Source organism: Sander lucioperca, chromosome 5 (genome assembly GCF_008315115.2).
Source record: "Sander lucioperca isolate FBNREF2018 chromosome 5, SLUC_FBN_1.2, whole genome shotgun sequence".
NCBI classification, from domain to species: domain Eukaryota; kingdom Metazoa; phylum Chordata; class Actinopteri; order Perciformes; family Percidae; genus Sander; species Sander lucioperca.
In genome coordinates, this window is record NC_050177.1 from 419,831 (window position 1) to 440,848 (window position 21,018).

At 39.6% G+C, this 21,018-nt stretch overlaps 2 protein-coding genes across 4 annotated transcripts; one reads left to right on the top strand and one right to left on the bottom strand.

Annotated features, from left to right (window-relative positions):
• The first annotated feature begins 1,327 nt into the window (after positions 1–1,327).
• LOC116053222 (V-set and transmembrane domain-containing protein 5) lies at positions 1,328–5,638 on the top strand. Its single transcript, XM_031304236.2, has 5 exons — positions 1,328–1,473; positions 1,658–2,006; positions 2,962–3,291; positions 4,246–4,389; positions 4,853–5,638. The coding sequence occupies exons 2-5, from the start codon at positions 1,931–1,933 to the stop codon at positions 4,882–4,884; spliced, it is 582 nt and encodes a 193-aa protein (XP_031160096.2). The 5' UTR covers positions 1,328–1,473; positions 1,658–1,930; the 3' UTR covers positions 4,885–5,638.
• med17 (mediator complex subunit 17) lies at positions 5,521–19,184 on the bottom strand. Of its 3 annotated transcripts, XM_031304200.2 has the most exons (14): positions 19,027–19,184; positions 17,244–17,488; positions 15,002–15,165; positions 14,581–14,800; positions 14,296–14,432; positions 13,899–13,980; positions 13,351–13,503; positions 12,102–12,232; positions 10,452–10,636; positions 9,105–9,242; positions 7,300–7,417; positions 6,682–6,841; positions 5,754–5,986; positions 5,521–5,644 (listed from the first exon to the last, which is right to left on the bottom strand). In XM_031304200.2, the coding sequence occupies exons 2-13, from the start codon at positions 17,476–17,478 to the stop codon at positions 5,778–5,780; spliced, it is 1,932 nt and encodes a 643-aa protein (XP_031160060.1). In that variant the 5' UTR covers positions 17,479–17,488; positions 19,027–19,184; the 3' UTR covers positions 5,521–5,644; positions 5,754–5,777. The 3 variants fall into 3 exon arrangements, with proteins under 3 accessions (XP_031160060.1, XP_031160061.1, XP_031160063.1); XM_031304201.2 differs by lacking the exon at positions 5,521–5,644 and having other exon boundaries at positions 5,654–5,986; positions 17,244–17,513; XM_031304203.2 differs by lacking the exons at positions 5,521–5,644; positions 5,754–5,986 and having other exon boundaries at positions 7,243–7,417.
• Between the last annotated feature and the right edge of the window lie 1,834 nt (positions 19,185–21,018).

The window sequence follows — 21,018 nt, forward strand, 5'->3', positions numbered from 1 at the left end:
TTAACGTTACTGTGACAAACATGGGCCTGAGTTGTTAAGTAGGCCTATCATGATAATCGGACATGAAGGTGAAGTAACCCGCTATTAGGGCGGCTGGAGGGCAGTCTGAAATAAGCTAAAGCGAGCATGTCATCTTCCACTGCCACCCTGACGAAATAAGTATTGACACAACTAAGTTTTTACAACGCAGAGGGTAGCATAAAAACAAAATAGCTACTCAAAATAAAATTAATTTTGGCATGCTAACGTTAGCTAGCTTATCAAAACCCGTGCTGCGGTTTAACGTGCTGCGGCCGAAAAAAAGGCCGTTTTCCTCCTCAATAATTGTTATCTAAATAGTTAACGTTATATTCTTTCTATACATATATAAGAAATGTTACGTTATTTTGTTAAAATTAACTTACCTCGAGTGTAAAGGTGTCTTCGATAGCGGCCGAAGCGTTCAGGTGGCAGCAGCAGAGTAACGTGACCCACTGCGCTTGACCGTGTGCAAAATTACGTATGTTTAGCTCAACCAACCAATTAGCGTTAACTACGGGGCGACCTCTAGCCCACCCGGAAGAGCGTGCGCCATAAAGGCAATAATATCATGAATATAGATAATAAATCAGATAATAAAAATACAAGAGTTTATTTCAGATTGCATTTTAGTAAAGCAACAAATTTCGAGCTTTCTGATTGCTCCTCCTTTTCAGGGCGTTTGGTATACAATGGAAATAAATGTACAAAAATATTCAGAAGGACGGGGGTGGGTGGTGAAGGAAAAACTATGACTGATTCTTCAAACAAAAGTCACCAAACATGATATCTCCTTCAAAGAAAAAGCTTATTTTATGTTGTCTCGAGAATAGCTCAAAACGCAACTTGCTAGTGCAAAGTTAGCACCAACAAGTTAACTAGCAGTTAAGAAATACATTGTTTAGCCTATTTTTCTTTTACAATGCCCAAAGTCTTTTAATACATTTTTTAATTGGTTTAATAATATTGTTTTTAACTGTTTAGCTGTCAAAATTCTTTCCATCAGTTAACGATTAAATGGATAACTGTTGACATCCCCAAGCCATTAGGTGTTGACAGAGGGCCACATGTGCAATTTTATATAAAAATGTCTATTTTTGTCAGCCTGGCTGAAACACCAGGACCCCTTTGATAGTTTAAAATTATTTAAAATTATTTATTTACTGCGATAAGTCAAATTATTTTTTTCTGATCCCAAGCAAGATGTCTATAAGAAGAGATCAAGATTATTTTAAAAAAGTAATCAGAAATGAAAATGTCATAACACACACAAGCAAGAAGCTTATTCATGCCTCACAAATTGAAATGTCAGTTCACTGTGTGTTTGTGTTGCTTTGTGCATACGTGTGAACACACACTTCCTGTTTGACATGTTTTACCAGGTGTGTCACAGCATGAATACACTGGGTGATTCAACCTATACTGGTTTCATTTTGCGATAGTGTGTCTATACAGGTGAGTGTTTGTTGGGCAGGGTGGGGTGGTGTGGTGGGGGTAAGTAAATTGAGAAGGATCTGTGTGTGTGTGTGTGTGTGTGTGTGTGTGTGTGTGTGTGTGTGTGTGTGTGTGTGTGTGTGTGAGATCACATAACGTTGAGTACATGTTTACTTAGTAATTTCTGGCTGAACCTGTCTGATAGGTGTGGGCTGGCTGGCACTGACTTGCGCAGGTATGAAGAGAAATCCAGCACAGTCCTGAGAGAGGAGGGAAACTACAGCACTTCTGTGACGGGAACTCTCAAAAATAAGGTGGGAATAGTCGCACACACAGACACCTGTACAGGTGGAAGAAGAAACCCTGGGAACGAGGAAAGGCTGTTTTGGAAGGAGAAAGACAGGAGAATACTTCAGAATGTGAAATAACCCAGAGGAGATTCTTCAACTGCGGTTCGACCAATGGGTCTGGGATTCCAATGTGGCATTTCAGGCTCTGGGATGTACAAGATGTTGCTGTGTTTCTCAGCATCACATTATATATGTGTCACCTAGGTAAGCATTCCAATACATGCTTATAATGTGGTTTTCTCTAGAGCATGCCTATATGGCAATCTTATATTTGCCCAGGGCTAAATACATAGGATGAGGATCCGGTCCTTTCAAAGAGACCTTAGTTGAAATTCTGGCAGGGGTGAAAACTAGAGACAGAACTGCAAACATCAGATTGCCCAAGGTCCCAGTGCACAAGAATCTGAATTGCAAAGAAAAAAAGCATTTTTTTTCCACACCGTCTTGTTACGTTTAGTCAGCCTTGGTGATCTCAGGAAGAATTCTTTATCTGTTACTCATTAAGTAAACACCACCAACAGAACCAGATCTCCCAGTGAAACTCTTGTGAAAATATTTGACGAGGGGCGGCCAAAACAGACCCGAGACCAGCACTGTTGGCTACATTCAAATTGATACTTCTCAGCTTGTTTGACTAGTTTGGTCCCTCCAGCGAGAGGCTTGTAATTTGCCAAAAGAAACTAACAGAGCAGCACATTTCTGGCTGTACATGGAATTCAATGCATATGAGTCATAGTGTTGGCCAGCAATAGTGACTTACTGTGTCATGAAATGCAAAACATATGAGGTAAAACATTTTCTATTTATGGAGCTGTATGTGTCATACTCTGAAATGATTCCACTGTAATTACTGTCCTACCTAGTTGAAGATTGAACAGGAGCTAAAATGGTGAAAGACAAAGGTGTGACCGTAACAATCATGCAGTGTGCAATATTTTTGTGCCTTCTGAGCCAACATCTATCTATCTATCTATCTATCTATCTATCTATCTATCTATCTATCTATCTATCTATCTATCTATCTATCTGTCTATCTGTCTGTACAGGCTCTGGCCCCATATCTTGATGTGTATTACATCTGTTTTTCAACTCCAAAATGCATTCACAGTTAATCTATAATCCATATCTTCACATATCTTTGTCATTTTCACTATGGAAGCTGGAGCCATCTCCATTCAGTCTCCCCAGAGGAGCCTGACCAGGTCGGTGCAGGAGGATGTGTTTTTCTCAGTGGATGTTACCTGTCTTGGGATCCCCACCATACAATGGACCTTTATGTCAGGGGCGGTGAGCCGCACCATAGGGGCTTGGCAGCCGGGGGGGGGGGAAACTAACATAACAGTGGATTACAGCAGCAGAGTGCAGCCCTTCAACAATGGCTCAATGGGCCTGTCAGACCTGCGGCTGCAGGATGCTGGATACTACGTGGTCACTGTCACGGACACAGCAGGAAGCAGCAAGGATGCTGGCTTTGTCCTGAAAGTGAACGGTGAGTGGGTCTGGGCTTCTGTGTATGTCATTCGATAAGAGTGCTACATTTTGGAAAACCTCATTTGACCACATTTTCTTTTGCCTTAACAGCCTTAAGTCAAATTAACAGAGCTTGATTTCACACTTGCTGTCTAATACAAGCGAATCAGACTAGAATATAAAGCAAGAACGTTTAAAAAACAAAAAAAACAGGATGTACCACAAAATACAACCAGTGAACTAATTTGCTAAGCACTGATGGTCCTAATTCAAGTACGAAATAAGAGTCTTAAGATCCACTTTGGCAGTCTAACTACTACAGTACTGCAAGGGTCTTGCTCAACAGCATTGTGGTAACAGTTGTTGGCGTATAAAAATGACAGTTGCCCTGCCAACGTTTCCCAAACTTGTCTGCACTTATCCCTCCTTCATTACCACCACTAAGGTGCTCTTTAGCAAGTCGCTAAACCTCCATTGCTCAGTAGCCAGTAGGTCAGACTTTGGTTGTACTGGGCAGCTTCCAGGTGGGAATGTGCGTAAGTGTGCTTGAGGCATTCCTGCAAAAAAGAACTGAATAAATGAAGGTAAAAAATAACCAAAACACTGGTAAATTACCACATTTTATGACATTTATATCCAGTATCTGTGAAGGTAGTGAAAGTCTGGAGCGACAATTTGAACGTCATATGTGCCTTACACAAATTCCGATCAAGCAGATACTTTGAGTTTATCATAGTTATTCATCAGTACACAACATGAGCATTCATCTATCTTTGATAAACATTACAATCAGATACAGGATTGTACTGTTAAAAGGACATTATGAAAAGTTGTCTTGACATAAAAATTAGAATGTTATTATTTCTCAACATTGAACACAGTAATTGTTGTGTTTGCATTTTTGGAAAGTAGTCTGTGCCCGAGGCTATTTTGAAGTGAACATGATTTGGCTTCCTGTGTCTCTGTTCTCCAGAGGTGCTGTATGAGGATCTTCAGTACCTGTCTGTCTCTGCCTTAGCACTGGCCTGTGTGGCTGTCCTTCTCATGCTGGCCACATGGCTACTAGACAAGGCCTACAGGAAGATAGTTGCATGGAGACGCAAGAAAGAGATGCCAGGTAAACAATGTAAAAAGAATTCTCTAAAGTGCATGCCCCTTTGTATCAGTTTGTATGAAATACCATCATGTTTGCACTAAAGATCAAACTCTCACAAGATAAATTTCACTTAACTACTTGATGAGTTATTACAGAAGTTTAGGGAATTAAAAAAGTAGGATAGTGGCATGTACTGCTACGTGTCTAGATGGTACTAAAATGCTTTTTTAAACAAGAATATAATTGCTGGATCTTCATTAAATAAACCCCATGTTTTATAAGCTTGTATAGATGTGTAGTTCACAGTTTATTTAGATGCTGCTACATCATTGTGTGTGTGAGATGTATGACTATGGCTTTATGGGTGTGGATGTGGGTTTAAGTTATTTATTATGCGTAAGTATGGGTGTGTTTGAGTACAAAGGTCCATTATAGCTTTGTTACATCGGTATGTTGTGTTAAGTTGAATTCTCCTTTTATGCAGAAAATGACGCAACAGAGCTGCAGCCTCTCTGAAGGACACCTGGCTGTGCTTTGTACCTGGCAGGGAAACACCACAGACTGTTACTGTGTACATAAAATAACCGTCATTTTATTTTAGTTCAACACGTTCACTTACAGCCAGGAAGATGGCTTGTCTTTTGAATTTGAATTATGAAAAACTGTGTACCGAGATGTTTACATTTATTGTTGTATACACATGCATTTACATTGGGCAACAATACATACTGTATTTACTGTCTAAGCAAATTAATTGTGTGATTTACTTTGACTCCTGGGTTCTTTTACAATTATCCAAAGTTGAATCAGGCTTTGAAAAAAGGTTTAATAGCAGGTAGTCTGTATCAGACCTTTGATGCAGTAAAAATACTGTAGATGGAATGAACAATAAGTCTACTTTTCTCATTACTTACATTACTCATTTTAAAAGGTGAACAAAAACCTAACACATGGTTCTTTCTTAGAGTAAAACTGATGAATCAGACTAAGAAGAAAGTCAGTTTCTCTAAAATGCTATTGCTTAAATCAGACAAATTATAAAGATTAAGCAAAACTGCGGAAACACATTCCTCACAAAAAAAAGACATTAACCAGAAGTCCTTAGAAAACATCTAATAGCTTTATGATATGACAAATCAGCACAAATACATTTAGACAGACTTAACGTTTTATTTTGTATCAGATTGTTTGAGGTACACACAAACATAAAAAACAGAGCACGCCGCAGACACCACTGGAGGTGGAAAGGAAGAGAAAAGTCAAATTTTTTTTTAAATGTCAAATTTTGTGGCTGAAAATCTCTCTAGAAAAAGTGGGTTCTATGGGTTTGGTTGTCCAGTTCACTGCCATGTAACTGCATATAAACCATGGCTTTGTATACGGGAAAGGAGTCCGCAGACTGACTGTATCTAAGGACAAGGAGTCAGTGCAGCCATGAGGAGCTCCATCTTGTAGACAAAGTTTCTTCCTTCCATCTTGCTCCAGTGGACCTCTTTGCTCGGCCCTCTGAGGTGGCTCCACTTGGCGTCCTGGATGACGTCGCTCTTCGGCAGCTCTTTGGTCTGGGTGCGGGGGAACTGGACCAAAACTTTGCACCCGCTCTCTGGGCCGTTACGCACTGAATAGACACACAGACAGTAAACAGTATTAGTGACTAAAATCTGCTTATATTAACACATCCATGCCCAATTCCTAGTCATTTGAGGTTATGCGGATATTCAGTGTTCATTCATCGTCTTAGGATACTCTTATCATGTTAGATAACATTAATTCATGATGTTGATGTGATGCATATAAGGGGTTATTTTGTGGTGAAGTGTTTTGATTCACTTTCTCAATGATCCCTCAACTTGTATAAACTCTGTTTGAGTGATTTTAGACAGGGGGTGGCCTAGGTGCATTCAGTGAGAGCAATGCTCGAGTTGCTACCCTTGTTTGGGAAAAAGGGAAAAGTTGGGCCAGTTAAATCAAAATGCAACAGGTCTCATCTGTTGCATTGCATTCTGGTCAACTAGGCCTAATGTTGGTAAATAGCATTATTTCCAATTCTCATGCATCTATCCTTCTGTGTCTGTTGAATCTCCCTGTTTGATTTCCAGATACCGACACAAAAACCTGATGAAACCGATAGGTCAACATTATTTAGCTATTTAGCTGGTTATTGCACTGAATATTTTTATTCTTGGACTAAGAAAAACACATACTAGCAACAATAAAGCTCCACAAGTAGCCGATTCTTCTTCTGAATACTGTATACGTTTTCTTAAGATTAAGAGGAACTTCGTATCTGGAACTTTATAACACTCATCTCACCTGAGATGGCGTACTCTCCATTGGGAGATGCAACAGTGATAGCTGAGGCATTTCCAATGCTCTCCACTGGGCCCAGGCCTACATGGTTACTGAAGCTTAGGACATGCCAGCCCATCACTTTGGCCAGCTGCTGAACTGCATGCACCTGATGCTGTGACATCTGTAGAAGTAGAAATACCACACTGAAAACACTCAAGTAAATTACAAGTAAAAGTCTGCATTCAAAACCTTACATAAGTAAAAGTATATAAGAAGTATCAGCAAAATTAACTTAAAGTATGAAAAGTAAAAGCATCGCTTGTGCAGTAAAATGTTCCATGTCAGTGTTTGATGTTTCTGGATTAATATTTTAATTTACCAGCTGATCCAAGAGGATTTTAAAGACTGTCTTTTAAGAAGAAGGAGAATTGTCTCAACACATAAAGGAACCTTCAGTTTATCACAAAAATTCAACATCAACACATCTGGAATGGGAGGGAGGAATGGGAAGAAAAACTGTCATCTGAAAATCAACTAAAGCTGTCAGACAAATGAAGTGAATTTAAAAAGTACAATATGTACCTCTGAGATGTAGTGGAGTAAAATATAATGTTCAGTTCAATCAGGGAACTGTGATACCTGTGAGAGGAGGAAATCCAGCAGTTCCTGTTCCTGGTGTGACAGTGTGACGACACGTCCGTCTCTGTGCACCACTCTGATTTGCTCGACGCCGATGTTCAGCTGCAGCTGGATGGACCTAAACACACAGAACATGTTACGCCTTATCTAGGATCATATGCGTCAGTCAAGTGGAATGAGACCAACCATGTGCAAGCAAAGAAATACAGGAGGGACTAAAAATGCATTTCATAAAAGCAGAAAGTTATAGCATTTTGTGGCCTGTATTTCACAGCCATGTAAGACTCACTTCTATTTCTAAATTCATAATGAGAGTAAACTAGCAAACTACTATAACATGCTGAAAAACAAAGGCCATAGCTTCCAATTTACATAATTTGAAATGTTATTAAAAGGCCTTCACATACCAACAGCAGGTCTTTAAAACATTAGCAGCCCCAACCGTATTTCCCACACTGTGTCCCCTTTTCTGATCTGGTTCTTCCTTTGGCTTAATCTACACTACTACATTTTAATTTATAAGCAGCATCTCCATCCACACAAGAGTTTTCGTTCCAATAGCAGAACTAATCTCCGTCCATATCAACACATCTGACAACGCATATCACATGACCATTCACATACACTGGGCATGTGTGTGCCGGTGGAAACAGGAAGCAGATTGTCTGACGTTACTCTGCGGTTGAAAAGCATGGATGTAAAAGTTGAAAATACAGAAAAATACTCTGGAGAAAGAACAACAATGGTGAAAAGTAAGAGCAGGGATTTATTAGCTTGGACCAACGACGAAAAGGTATGTAAGCCTACCTAACCGATAAGACTGACTGATGTGCATCGTCGTTATCAAAGGTCTCCGTTTGTGCCCGTCCAGACTACAAAGCACGGCTGTAGTACTTGAGTCGGGACTCGGACTTGGGTCCAGACTCAAGGCGTTTTTCTGTTGTCTCAGTCTCGTCTTGGACTCGTTGGTATTCGGACTCTGACTTGTCTCGGACTCGCCAAATATTCTAGCTGGTCTCGACCGAGTCCAGCACTAAATGCTTTTGTTCTAAAGCAACTTCCTCCTTCAAAACAAAACCATAGATGAAGCGCGCTCGTTCAGAAAACAGATATTAGTTTAATTCAAAATCTATCTAGAACAGGCATTGAGATTGGTCGCCTGGTACACACCTGGCTGCATCATATACTGTACCTCAATCATCAGGCTTCAATCATTTTCATTTTGGCCACAGACACAATGTCAGCGAGCACTTTGTACTATGAATTCTTCAGGACAAGTAATAAGTTCAAGAATGGGAACACTTCCATTTTATATTTTAAGTAAATAATATGGCTTAATTTGATCCTATAGTGTTTTATTGCACTTTCTTTTTGATTATTACAAATAATAAAGCAAAATTATCATCTTAATAGAAGATATACTGTCTCTCACATCACATAAATTATGAACAGGTAAGTAAATGGTCTTGAAGAGGATTCTTTTTTTTCTGTCTCAGTATTGACTGTCTCTCATTTGGACTCGGTCTTGACTTGGACTTGAACCTCTTTGGACTCGGTTTTGACTCGACTAGTCCTGGTCTTGGACTCGACAAAGGTGGACTTGACTACAGCCCTGCTACAAAGCAACCCCGGATTCTTCAAACTAAAACGGGGAAAGCAGTGTTTCCAAATTCTCAGTTTAAGGGGCTCGGAAATGCTGGAGTGGTGTGCCCTTGAGGCGTAAACGTAGCAAAAGACTTTCAAGTTTTAAACCAAAACGTAGCAGTGTAAATGTAGCCTCTCTTTCCCTCTTCTCCTCCACTTACTTGCAGATCTGCTCGTAGCCCTGAGAGGTGATGAGCACCTTGACGCTGGACTCATACACATCATTGATATTAGACCAGTGAGCCTGGATCTGGGGGTCTTCTATGCGGATTGCCAGGCTGTCAATGGTCCGCGCCGTCCTGGTGATTACAAACAACAATACTGCTGAATTATGAAGCAGGTGGCTAAAAATGAAACCTAATACCTACTGCCTTTACTCATCATTATATAGTCAACACAGCTTTGAAAAAAAAAAAAAACTTTAAATATTGCTAAGGATTTGTATTTTGCTGAGATCAAACTATGATGAGCAAAGACAAAGTATGCCATCTTTTGGCCAAATGTGGCATTGCAAACAGTTAGGGGAATGTTTGGTATTTGCCCTCCAATTATTTTCAATGCAAACCATGGCATTATATACCTGACACTTCCACCTGGTTAGACATACAATATCTATGGTGGTAGTACATAGTTGAATGTTTATTGCTCCTAACATTACTGTAGCTTTAAATGTTGTGATACTATGCATATGGTTTTGTGATCTGTTGTGAATAAGTTACGTTCCATTCTGTTCAAACCTCCGAACAAAGCCTCTCTCATCGGTTTTCATTTGTATCGGAAATTGTAACACCGTTTTCCTTCTTGAAGATGTATCTGTGTGAACCAACCTTACACCAATCCTTCTGTCCTCTGGAGCCTCTCTCTTATCTTTCTACTCTTACGTCATCTAAGTGAATGGAGTGATTGTTAGTAAATGTATATATCCTTTTGTGTCTCATTAAACTAGAGCTGCAACTAACGATTATTTTCATAGTCGATTAATCTGTCGATTATTTTCTCGATTAATCGATTAGTTGTTTGATCTATAAAAATGTCAAAACATGGTGAAAAATGTGGATCAGTGTTTCCCAAAGCCTAAGAGGACGTCCTCAAACGTCTTGTTTTGTCCAAAACTCAAAAGATATTTCAGTTTACTGTCACAGAGGAGAGAAGAAACTAGAAGATATTCACATTTAACAAGCTGACATCAGAAAAATCTTATTTTTTTTAATAAAAAAATGACTCAAACGATTAATCGATTATCAAAATAGTTGGCGATTAATTTAATAGTTGACAACTAATCGATTAATCGATTAATCGTTGCACCTCTACATTAAACCTTTAGAACATTGTGAACTGAACCCTACTTCGTTCCATTTTTGTTCTCCAAGCTCGCCACTGCTTACAGAATCAACTCACAGAGGTCACAGTAGATGATAGGATACGGACCACGAAACAATGGTGATCGGATGGTTTCCCAACATGATCAGTCCTCAAATAAAATCATGGGAGGATACAACTAAAGTTACCTGCTACGTAGGAAAATGTGTTTGGCCTGTTTGATGATCTTCTCGAGAAGCCCCTCACTCTGCTGCAAGCTGGAGATTTCAGCTTTGTCGTAGGCCATCGGCCCCGCTAGGCGCATGCGCTTGTGGCCGAAGGGGGCGCTGGCAGGATGTGGCATTACCACGGAGCTCAGCTGCTGCTTGTGAAACTGAAACAGAAACGAGGCTGTTGAATGAAATGAGAATTGATCACATGTAACCATTACGTGAAAAGAAGTGAAAAACTTGTACTGATGGTAGTTTTCAAGATATATTTGGGGAAGTATTTATCCTGGTCCAAATGTGTTGCAGGATGTCTCCAGACAGATGAGTCTGTTTTTACAAAAGTTGTTAAATTTCCTCTGCGGGACAATAAAGACTGAACTGAACTAAAGTAAAACTGTAAGTTCACAGAGCATTTGAGAACCTGGGGATCAAGTAAAATACTTTCACTAGCTGTAGTCATGTTGTAATTGTTCTTTATACTATCTATCTATCTATCTATCTATCTATCTATCTATATATAAAAAAAACAAATATTATTAATGGTGCCAAATCACAACATTTGTTATTTCAACCAGAATCATTGAGTGCAGCCACAGTCTAAGGTCAACTGGCAGCACTAGTGTCAGTGTTCAGTTTTTTAGCAGTGAAAAGTACAGTATACTGTAGAAGTTACTTTATTCAGATTCTAATAATTCTATCTATTCTCCAGACCGGAGAGCGAGGGAGAGCATGCAGAGCACCACTCAACAACTCAGCCTTTTTTCCAGATTAGAGCAATAGCCCCTCCAAATGTCTGTGCACGTCCCTGCTGTAATCCAATAGACTACTAGTTATATTACTTATATAATAATAGCAACAGGAAGATAGCACAAAAATGTCAACTCACATTATAGTGACAATTTGTGTTTTAAATATATTCTGATTTTATCCCTGTGATTGTTATTTTTTCCTGTAAACAAGACTCAACCTGGTTGTCAAATTACCTTGAATTCCCCCTTGGGAATCAATAAAGTAAGTAAGTAAGTAAGTAAGTAAGTAAGTAAGTAAGTAAGTATGTAAGTAAGTATGTAAGTATGTAAGTAAGTAAGTAAGTATGTAAGTATGTATGTATGTAAGTAAGTATGTAAGTATGTATGTATGTAAGTAAGTAAGTAAGTAAGTATGTAAGTAAGTATGTAAGTATGTAAGTATGTAAGTATGTATGTATGTATGTATGTATCTATCTATCTATCTATCTAAAAGCTTACAGCTGTAAAAACTGACTGCATTTCTAGAAAGTATAGCGTGAATGATAGAGGGTATTTAAGGCAAAGAAATATTTGAAATAATGAAATTGATATTTAAGAATAGAAATAAAAAAATCCGTAATGATATATTGACTGAATTTTTACACAACCCATAAAATAAATCAACATTTTTGATAAGGTTTTTTCAGTTACTACTCTCTGTTGGAAAAGCCCTGTTTAAAAACATATCTTTGGCATTTCTGTATGTCAATTTCGTTGTAATGTACCGACTAACATACGTATACGCTGATACAATGTGTCCGCTGATATGTATGAGCTGATATCTCTACTAGACAGCAGCTTCAGATGAGCTGCAACGTGACTTCACACAGTGACTTCACACCTCTCTCATCATTTGATGCAGATTGTGTTCCAGTACGTAAAGGTGGTCATCTGATTTGGGTTTCTCTGGAGACGCCCGGTGGTTCTTCTTCTCTCCCGTAAAGTGGCACAGTGAGATGGACAGCTGCAGACCTATAAAGGAACAAGGCGCGGGTATGGTTGGTTTTGTGCCTCTATACAGAAAAGAAAAATCAAAGCCAACTCCAGAAACACAGATCATAAAATGTTTCAAAGTTATTCAAATGCAAATATTAGGAATGATGTCTGTACCAGCAGAGCAACTGAACTTTGGATAAAATTCTACTGTAAATTAGTTCTTCCAAGAAGTTTTATCTTTCTCTTTTGTGTTTTGGAATATTTTTTCATACCATCTCTCTTCTATGTTCATAGCAGACATGTCAGCTGTCCATTTTAAAAATGCAGTACCAATGTACTATTATTATTTATATATAAATAATAATAGTACACACACATATACATACATATACATATACATATATATATATATATCTATATAGATATATCTATCTATCTATATATAGATATATATATATCTCTATCTATATATATATATATATATATATATATATCTCAGTCCTTCCAGAAAAATACCGAGTTTTTTTGTGATTGTTGCGGGCAAATCTCCTTGATTATGCGGTACGTTTTCTTAAAAAATGCGATGGAATATGTGGGGTATTTATGCAATGTTATGCGATGAAATTGCGGGAACTTGCAAAAACTGCGGTTTCATCGTGGCTTCATCGCGGGGTTCGCAGCTTTTCGATGACGTTCACGTCGCGTAATTACGTCTCTTCATAACGTTCCCATGGCAACAGGGGAAAATAGCTGCTCTTGTGTGAAGTAAACGCAACATTTTTCAACTTTCTGCTAAGATATATGTGACTTTTTTGCAACGAAAATGCGGGGATTATGAAATCATGCAAGCCCCGCATATTTTGCGCGGAAATCGGCAATTTATAATATATATACATATATATATATATATTATATAGTGAAAGAGCGGCGTATTTGAAAAAATGCGGCCACCGCATAAATATGCGGACTTTGGCTGATTATGCATTGAATTATGCGATCGCATGATCGCGTTTTTCTGGAGTGACTGATATATACACACTGCATACTGTATATAACTATTAGAATTTAACACAGGCCTATAGTGATGCATTTTAATGTTTAATATGCATCAAACATAGATAACGTCCAACAAAACATGTCCTGAGCGTTCTGACCTGGGAAGGGCTGGGAGATGATCTGATTCTTCACGACAATGTGAGGGATCTGGGATTTAATCTGGACTGCCTCCCTGGACAGCTGGGCAAAGATCTCCTTACACAGCAAAACGTTCTGAGCTGCCTCTAGCTTTACATGCCACAGCTGGGTACCTGGGCGGAGATGACGGCAGGATGAAGAGCGATCCGGTGAGGAGAATGGGGAAGAGATCAAAGATGATGTGTGAGGATGTGGAGGAAAAGAGACTAGGGCAATTTTAGAGATGACATCCATTTACTGTGCTACAGGCAGAGATTCAGGCAATTACTAAATCAGTCCTTAAAGTGTGAGCCCTGTTGGAAGACGTGCAATGCCGTGTTGTCTTTCTTTCTTGTTTATTGGTATTTTAAAAAGCCTTTTTAACATCGAGGCCAGGGGACTACAGATGAAAAATAGCCTTTTGGCTAATTCTGGCATTTATAACTCATGCATAATTGAGTGGTGTTTTTAATTTGCATTGTCCCCTTCCTAAATAAACTGAATTTTAAATCTGGGTATTGAAGCATACCGGCTTTGGTTTTTGGCGGTCTTCTGAACAGGTTGACGGTTCCCAGATCACCGATGTCTGGAGCTTGTTTCTGGATGGACACCTGAAGACATAAACAGTACTCGACTATTACAACTACACGTTTCTGCAATCTTAAAAAAAAAAAAAAAAAAAAAAGGGTATATTATAGGTGACAGTTGGAAATTTTAAACAGATAAAAAGAGCTATAGCTGTTGTGTGTTTTCCCTGTCTACCAAAGGGGCGAATGGCTTGACGATTTTACACGCAACTGACAACAAATGACCAGTATCTGGCGGGTGCTAATTTCAGACCCTGTTACGCCGAATAGAAAAGACTGTACTTCAATAAAATGTGCCATTGTGGAGAGACATTGATCCGCGTTTTGTTTTCCTCTCACCTTGATATAAGCAGATCCCTCCAAATCACTGGGGATCTGGACATCAAGCGGGCAGTAGTCCTCTGGGACCTTTTTGTCCAGATCAATGTCTGTGTTCTTGATCACCTCAAATGTGCCATGGTGAGGAAAAAGGGAACCTACATGGGTAGATAGTCAAAACATGTTAGATTGGGATTAGGATACAAGTTCAAAGGGTCCTCACGTTACTTTGTAGAACACAACAGGACAACTGTGTTTTGTAAAAAGCCTTTCACGGATCTGAGTTTACATCAGAGGCCTTATCACCTGCGCTCCGGTAGCTGAGGTCTCCCAGGATCTTGTCTCCCACTTTGCGTAGTTTCCACTGAGAGCGGAGTCGCAGCAGCTCAGAGTTGAAGTCCCTCTGCCTCCTGTTCTCCTGGTTCTCTGCTACGGACTTGTTGAGCTTCTCTGCTCCCTTCAGGAGGAGCTGCGCTGCTGTGCCCAATGATTTCTTTTTACTTATCAGCTGGAACACCTGGGGGGTCTACACGAAGGGCAAGAAAAAAAAAAAAACAGAGAAGGTGCAAAGATCTCCTTGAGAAATATAAACTACAGAACGTCATCATTTTTGTTTCACGTTTCATTAGTGTTGCAGTCACTCTTGGGTATTAACTGTAGGATCTGTATTCACCCTCCTATAGATGTTAAGTGGTAGTAGTTATAGTGATATTCTTTAGCAGTTTACCTTGCCAGCTGTTGGATCCTGAGACACTGGGTCTAAGGCCATGTACTTCTTCTCCTTCACCACGCTGAGCACATCATGGAGCACACACATCTCTGTCAGGGCACTGCGCAGGTTGTTACGCACCGAGTCCCAGGGCCAAAGAGATGGCTGAAACTTCACTGTGCCTGTGTGAGAAAACTGCTAATTAGATTAGGGATGCACCGAATCCAGATCTTTGGGTTTCGGCCGAATACCGAATCCACTGGTTGAGATTCTGCCGAATCCGAAAACCGAATAGTAGGGATGTCCAGATCCGATCACGTGATCAGAAATCAGGCCTGATCACGTGGTTTCAGACTCGATCGGAATCGGACGTTACCTCCCGATCAGGACTCGGATATATATGTATATATATTCTCATTATTTTTTAACACATCTATAGTTATGCGGTGGCCCAGAGTTAGACCCTTTTGACTCCACACAGAAACAGCAACGCGTGCGGCATGACATCACTTTGTTGCAGAGACGCTATTGGTTAAATGCCGGCAAAGTAGAACACGGAAGCAGCTTGAAGCAGAAAGCGCGAGTATGTCTGCGGTCTGGAGGGATTATAAAGTTGAATTATTATAGAAGTATCGGATTGGGACTCAGTATCGGTAGATACTCAAAATGAAATGACTCGGACTCGGACTCGAGGGCAAAAGAACCTGATCGGGACATCCCTACCGAATAGCGAATCCTACTCCCAGTTTTTAGCTGTGACTGTCTTTGCCGTACCTGAAGTTGCTGCATTTTGGCTACTGTCTGTAGATTCCTTCATGCACAACTCGTATTCTTTCGGATGTTTCATACCAAATGTGTTAACAGCGGTGATGTTGTGTATTGTTTAGGGTCCTCGCCACCACGAGACAAATCGGCATTGCAAATTGAACATGTAGCTGGACTTGAATGGCCTTCTTTTGACTGAAAGTACTGCCAAACTACACTTTCTCGGCTCACGAGTTCCATTTTCACTTACTCGCAGCCTACTGCATTGAACGCTCCACCTACGTAAACACCTTCCCGTAATCAACGGCGGCGTCATTATGTCGAACCAGCATAGCGCGCGTAGTGCAAGCGTAGGGTTCGGTTCGGCGGAAAAAAAATTCTTAACCCTAACCCCGTCAAAAAGCCCAATATTCGGCTGAATCCGAAGCCGAATCCTGGATTCGGTGAGTCCCTAAATTAGATTGGTATGTTACACAAAGTCTCTTTACCTTATTGTGTTTTTATTATTTAACAAAATGTTCTTACTTGATCTTGATGTAAAAAGCCCTTAACTTCCTGGTTGTTACTTTTTTTTATTTTTATGAATTAAACTATCAACTTAATGTACCACCTTTAAGACAAAAGGCCATGCAGCTGAAAACGCCGTTTGTTGGGGGAAAGTTGTGCAACTTGTTTTTCAATTTGAAAAATAAAATAAACTTGCGTTAGTAAAGAATAATAGAAAATATAAGAAAAAGCTGAATTACCAACGTCTCAATTTTAATCTCCTACTTTTCTTTAAATGTATGACATTCCTTCATATTGTGTTTGGGTGTTCCCCTAGCAAGCAATCAAATTAGCTGATTTTTTCTCTTATCTGAAATCCATTTCTCAAAAATAGTTAATCAGTGATGATCAATCAGAATCTAGCTCTGGCTCTAAATGTCCCTGCTTTCTCTAGAGCAGGGGTCTCAAACTCAATTTCACTAAGGGCCACACTGGAAAAAGAGAATCACATCAAGGGCCAGACATGTATAGTTTATTGACATGCTTTTATTTCATCGAAAAAGTAAAATATCTTTGACTCAATTATTGCATGTCTCATATAGTCTTCTCACTTACAGTTTGGTCCACATAAAGCCCTGAAATAGTGAGCAAAAAAGTTCCAAAGCCATCCTAGAATTTAGCAAATCAAGGAAAACAATGATTACATTTTCTAAGTAGGCTACCACACAGCTGACTCACAATACGCTCTTTCACAGCCGGAATATGCAAACTCTCTGCTTCTGGGGGAATTTCTGAGTCTCAAAGTCGGCAAATTTGCCAAATTCTGCTCTGAGTGTCGTGTAATTGCAAATTGAAAAACAGTTTCCCATGTTTTTGGTTTGGCGCACAACTAGGTGGGCCAAAATGTATTGTGAACCTAAATTGATATGCGGACGGGATCAGAATGTGTGAGGGACTGGATTTGGCCTGTGGGCCTTGAGTTTGACACCTGTGCTCTAGAGCGTGTTACCTTCTTCTTCCTCTGGCTCCTGCTTGCTCCACTCACGGTCCCTGGGTTCGCCCTCCGTCCCATCCTCCTCTGAGTCAGATCCTTGGCTGAAGTCAATTCTTTGGGCCAACTTTGCCAAGTTCTGCGACATGGACAGAGGGGGGACGTATGTTTCTGTTCCATCCAGGGCCACTTCCTGCACCTGCTTCTCACAGGAGGACTCAATGCTGACCCGTACTGCTGGACCACCAGACATGATGACAAGGCTGATAGGAGGAACACAAGCAAAGACTGAAACACGGTAGAGCACAAAGCAACTTATTTAAGTGGATCTCTAAATGTTCTTTGACATATTTTAAAGCCAGTTTGAATAAGTAGCCCAAAGACAAATTCACTTCGCAAAATGTTTACAATAAAAAGAAGATGCACAAACCACAAAACAGATCTGCATAAGTGGACTTGGTATCCAATCGGGGGGGAAAAAAACTGTATTTTACCACCTTCAAAATCTAAAACTTAAATGGTCATGTTTAGTCATCTACTTTAACTTTAGACTAGGATCTTTTAAGGCTTTAAGAACTTTTCGGGACCTGTTCGGGAAGTGCTTTATACTTTTTTGCGTGTACTTCACTACATCTCAGAGGCAAATATTGTAGTTTCTACTCCACTACATTTGTCTGACAGCTTTAGTTAGAGTGTTTCCTCCCCTTCCTGTCCACTGTAAACCACGTATCTCCAGATGTGTTGATGTTGAATGTTTGTGATCAACTAAAGAATGAAGTCTTCCTTTATGTGTTGAGTACATTATCATACTTCTTAATCTAAATAAGGTGGGGCAGTAGCTCAGTCAGTAGGGAGTTGGGTTGGGAACTGGAGGGTTGCTGGTTCAAGTCCCCATATGGACCAAAGTATGGTGGTGGACTGGTAGCTGGAGAGGTGCCAGTTCACCTCCTGGGCACTGCCTTGTTCTTGAGCAAGGCACCGAACCCCCAACTGCTCGGGGCGCCCTTCCATGGGCAGCCCCCTCACTCTGACATCTCTCCATTCAGTGCATGTATAGGTACTGAGCATGTGTGTGTAATAACAACAGAGTGAAAACATTGTAATTTCACCTTGTGGGATTAATAAAGTATACATCATTATTATTAAATTATTAAAAAGTATCTCGGATCAGCTGGAAAATGCAAACTGTTCATTTTTGACACCATGACAAGTTTTAAACCTTTTTAGAGTTACGTGGTTCTCACAGGACAGCGACGCTACAAACATGATGATCTTATAGATTATGATGCACTGCTGTAGATTAAACTACCCAACAGTATATAAATGAGCACAACCTTAAACATCTACAGCAGTAGTAACTACAGTAAAATGCAACATACACATTAATGCAGCAGGAATATTAATCCAGAAACATCAAACACTGACAGGGAATATTTTACTGCACAATCAATACTTTTACTTTGTACATTTTATTTTGCAGATAATACTTTACGTTACATACTTTAACTTCAGTTTGAATGCAGGAGTTGTACTGGTAACGCTGTGGTATTAGTACTTCACTTAAATGATCTGAATACTTCTTCCACCACTGCTGGATTGTCTTTAACCCTTAAAGATGTTTTCTAAATAACTATTACTAATAGTGGCTGGCTGCACTAACTGCATTTGATTGTGTATTTCTGCGTCTGGCTAGCGTGACAAGCTAGCGTTAGCCCCTTTGCTAATCTCACAGGATAAATAAAACCACGGCGCTCGAAATAAATGGCCAAATGAGAACATGCTTTAATAGTGTTAATCTTACCTCTAGTGTGCACTAGCTAGTCACAAGTATAAAGGTTATTCACTTCAGTTGAGGAGTATTTTCAGCAGCGAAGTGAGTGATTCATTACTCGCTTTCTACACAGTCAGGAACAACTGCTCTTGACTCTACCGCCCCCTAGCGTGAGGCTCCTCCTTCTTCTTATTTGGGTTGTAACGGCAGCTTGCCTCCTTAATGTCGCACTACTGCCACCGTCTGGAGTTAGTTAACTCCTACAGTCTCCAGAATGTCAGATTTCCCCATACAGTCTATGATGTGGTCTATGTCAGGGGTTCTCTAACTTTTTTCAATAATGTACCCCCTTTGAATTGTGTTTTTAAGCCAAGTACCCCCTGATCAGTGCAAAAACATTTTTCACATCTATATAAAAACAACAATACAGTGTCGGCAGTGATAGATTTACTAAACAACCTTGTAACTGAAAAACATTTAAATGCTACATTTCAAATGTTAAGAATCCATCACTTACAGTAATTCATTCATTATTATAGTAGAATTATTTTAGGAATTATGCATGACATATTTTTAAGCATTTTGCAAAAAGTTCGTGTACCCCCTGCAGTACTCCAAAGTACCCCCAGGGGTACGCGTACCCCCATTTGAGAAACACTGGTCTATGTGGTCTATTGGCAGGGGTAGATCTGCAGAGCTGGTTACAGACCAGGGAAACTGAGATACCACCCCTGACAATGAAGAATATAAAGTTTGGTGTTTTTGTTGAAGATAAGAAAGTAGATTTTGTTCTCAACAACTTGGTGCTTTTAGGAAAACATTTTATACATAAATGTAGATATTTTAAGACCAAACCCTCCCTGGACCATTGGAAGAATGAGTTCAATCTTTTGTGCAAGTCATTGAAACGGGTTAAAGATTAAAAAAAAAAGCCCTTGATTTGATTTATTTACTTGAGACTCTTAATTTAATTTGAGATAGCCCCTTTTCTTTATTTATTTTTTTATTTATTTTCTTTTATATCATTCTTTATGTTGTTTTGTAAGGTATAAGGTATGTTTTGTTTTATATGCTCGACCCGAGGCAATAGCTCTGTTTCTGAGATGGATTTGTGATTGTGCCTTGTTTGTTTGTATTTCTATATTCTGTATAAAAGAACAATAAAAAAAAAAAAAAAAAGTCTATGGCAGGGGTCTTCAACGTTTTTTAAGCCAAGGACCCTTTAACTGAAAGAGAGACGGAGCGATCACCCCACTACATATATTGTATAAAATGAAGTTATTATATTAAACAGGGCCTACTATAAGGTGTAGGGCGCGGCCTAAAGCCTTTATACCTTTTTTGCATGGAATACTAAGCTATTGAAATAGCCTAACAATTGTTGGCATGATTTTGTAAATGTTAAGACTTTTTAATTTTTGAAAAAAACTTTCAAAAGTTAACAATAATTTGGAGGCCTCGCCTGCACTGACTCCGAGGCCCCCCTAGGGGCTCCGGACCCCCCCTTGAAGATCCCTGGTCTATGGATTTCACTCAAATCCTGTCCACACCTTCTTATATACTGTCTATGGTCCTGCCTTGTCCACTTTCACCACACTCCACTATGTTCTTTACTCCTACTCCTGTTGTTATTCTTATACTGTATTTTTTCTATACTGTATTTTTAATACCTCTTTATTTAAAGAGTGTTTTGTAAGCTGCTAAAATCTGCTGCTGGAAATCTAATTTCCTTGCGGGAGTCATCCCAAAAGGATCAATAAAGAGAAGTCTAAGTCTAAGTCTAAGTTATCACAAATCGATTTGTTTTTTTCCACTATGTCCTTTCTCTCTGATACATATTTTGTATAAATGTTGACTCCATGTCCCATTAAGTTAACCCACAGACGAGACATAGACGTATGAGTTAACCCCATGGATGTATAATTGTCTACTAGCTGTTTACCAACCGTAACCACAATAGCATTTCAGCTGCTTCAACCTGAAGTGCACGGCGGCCTACCGGGGAGTTTCTAGCTAACCGGT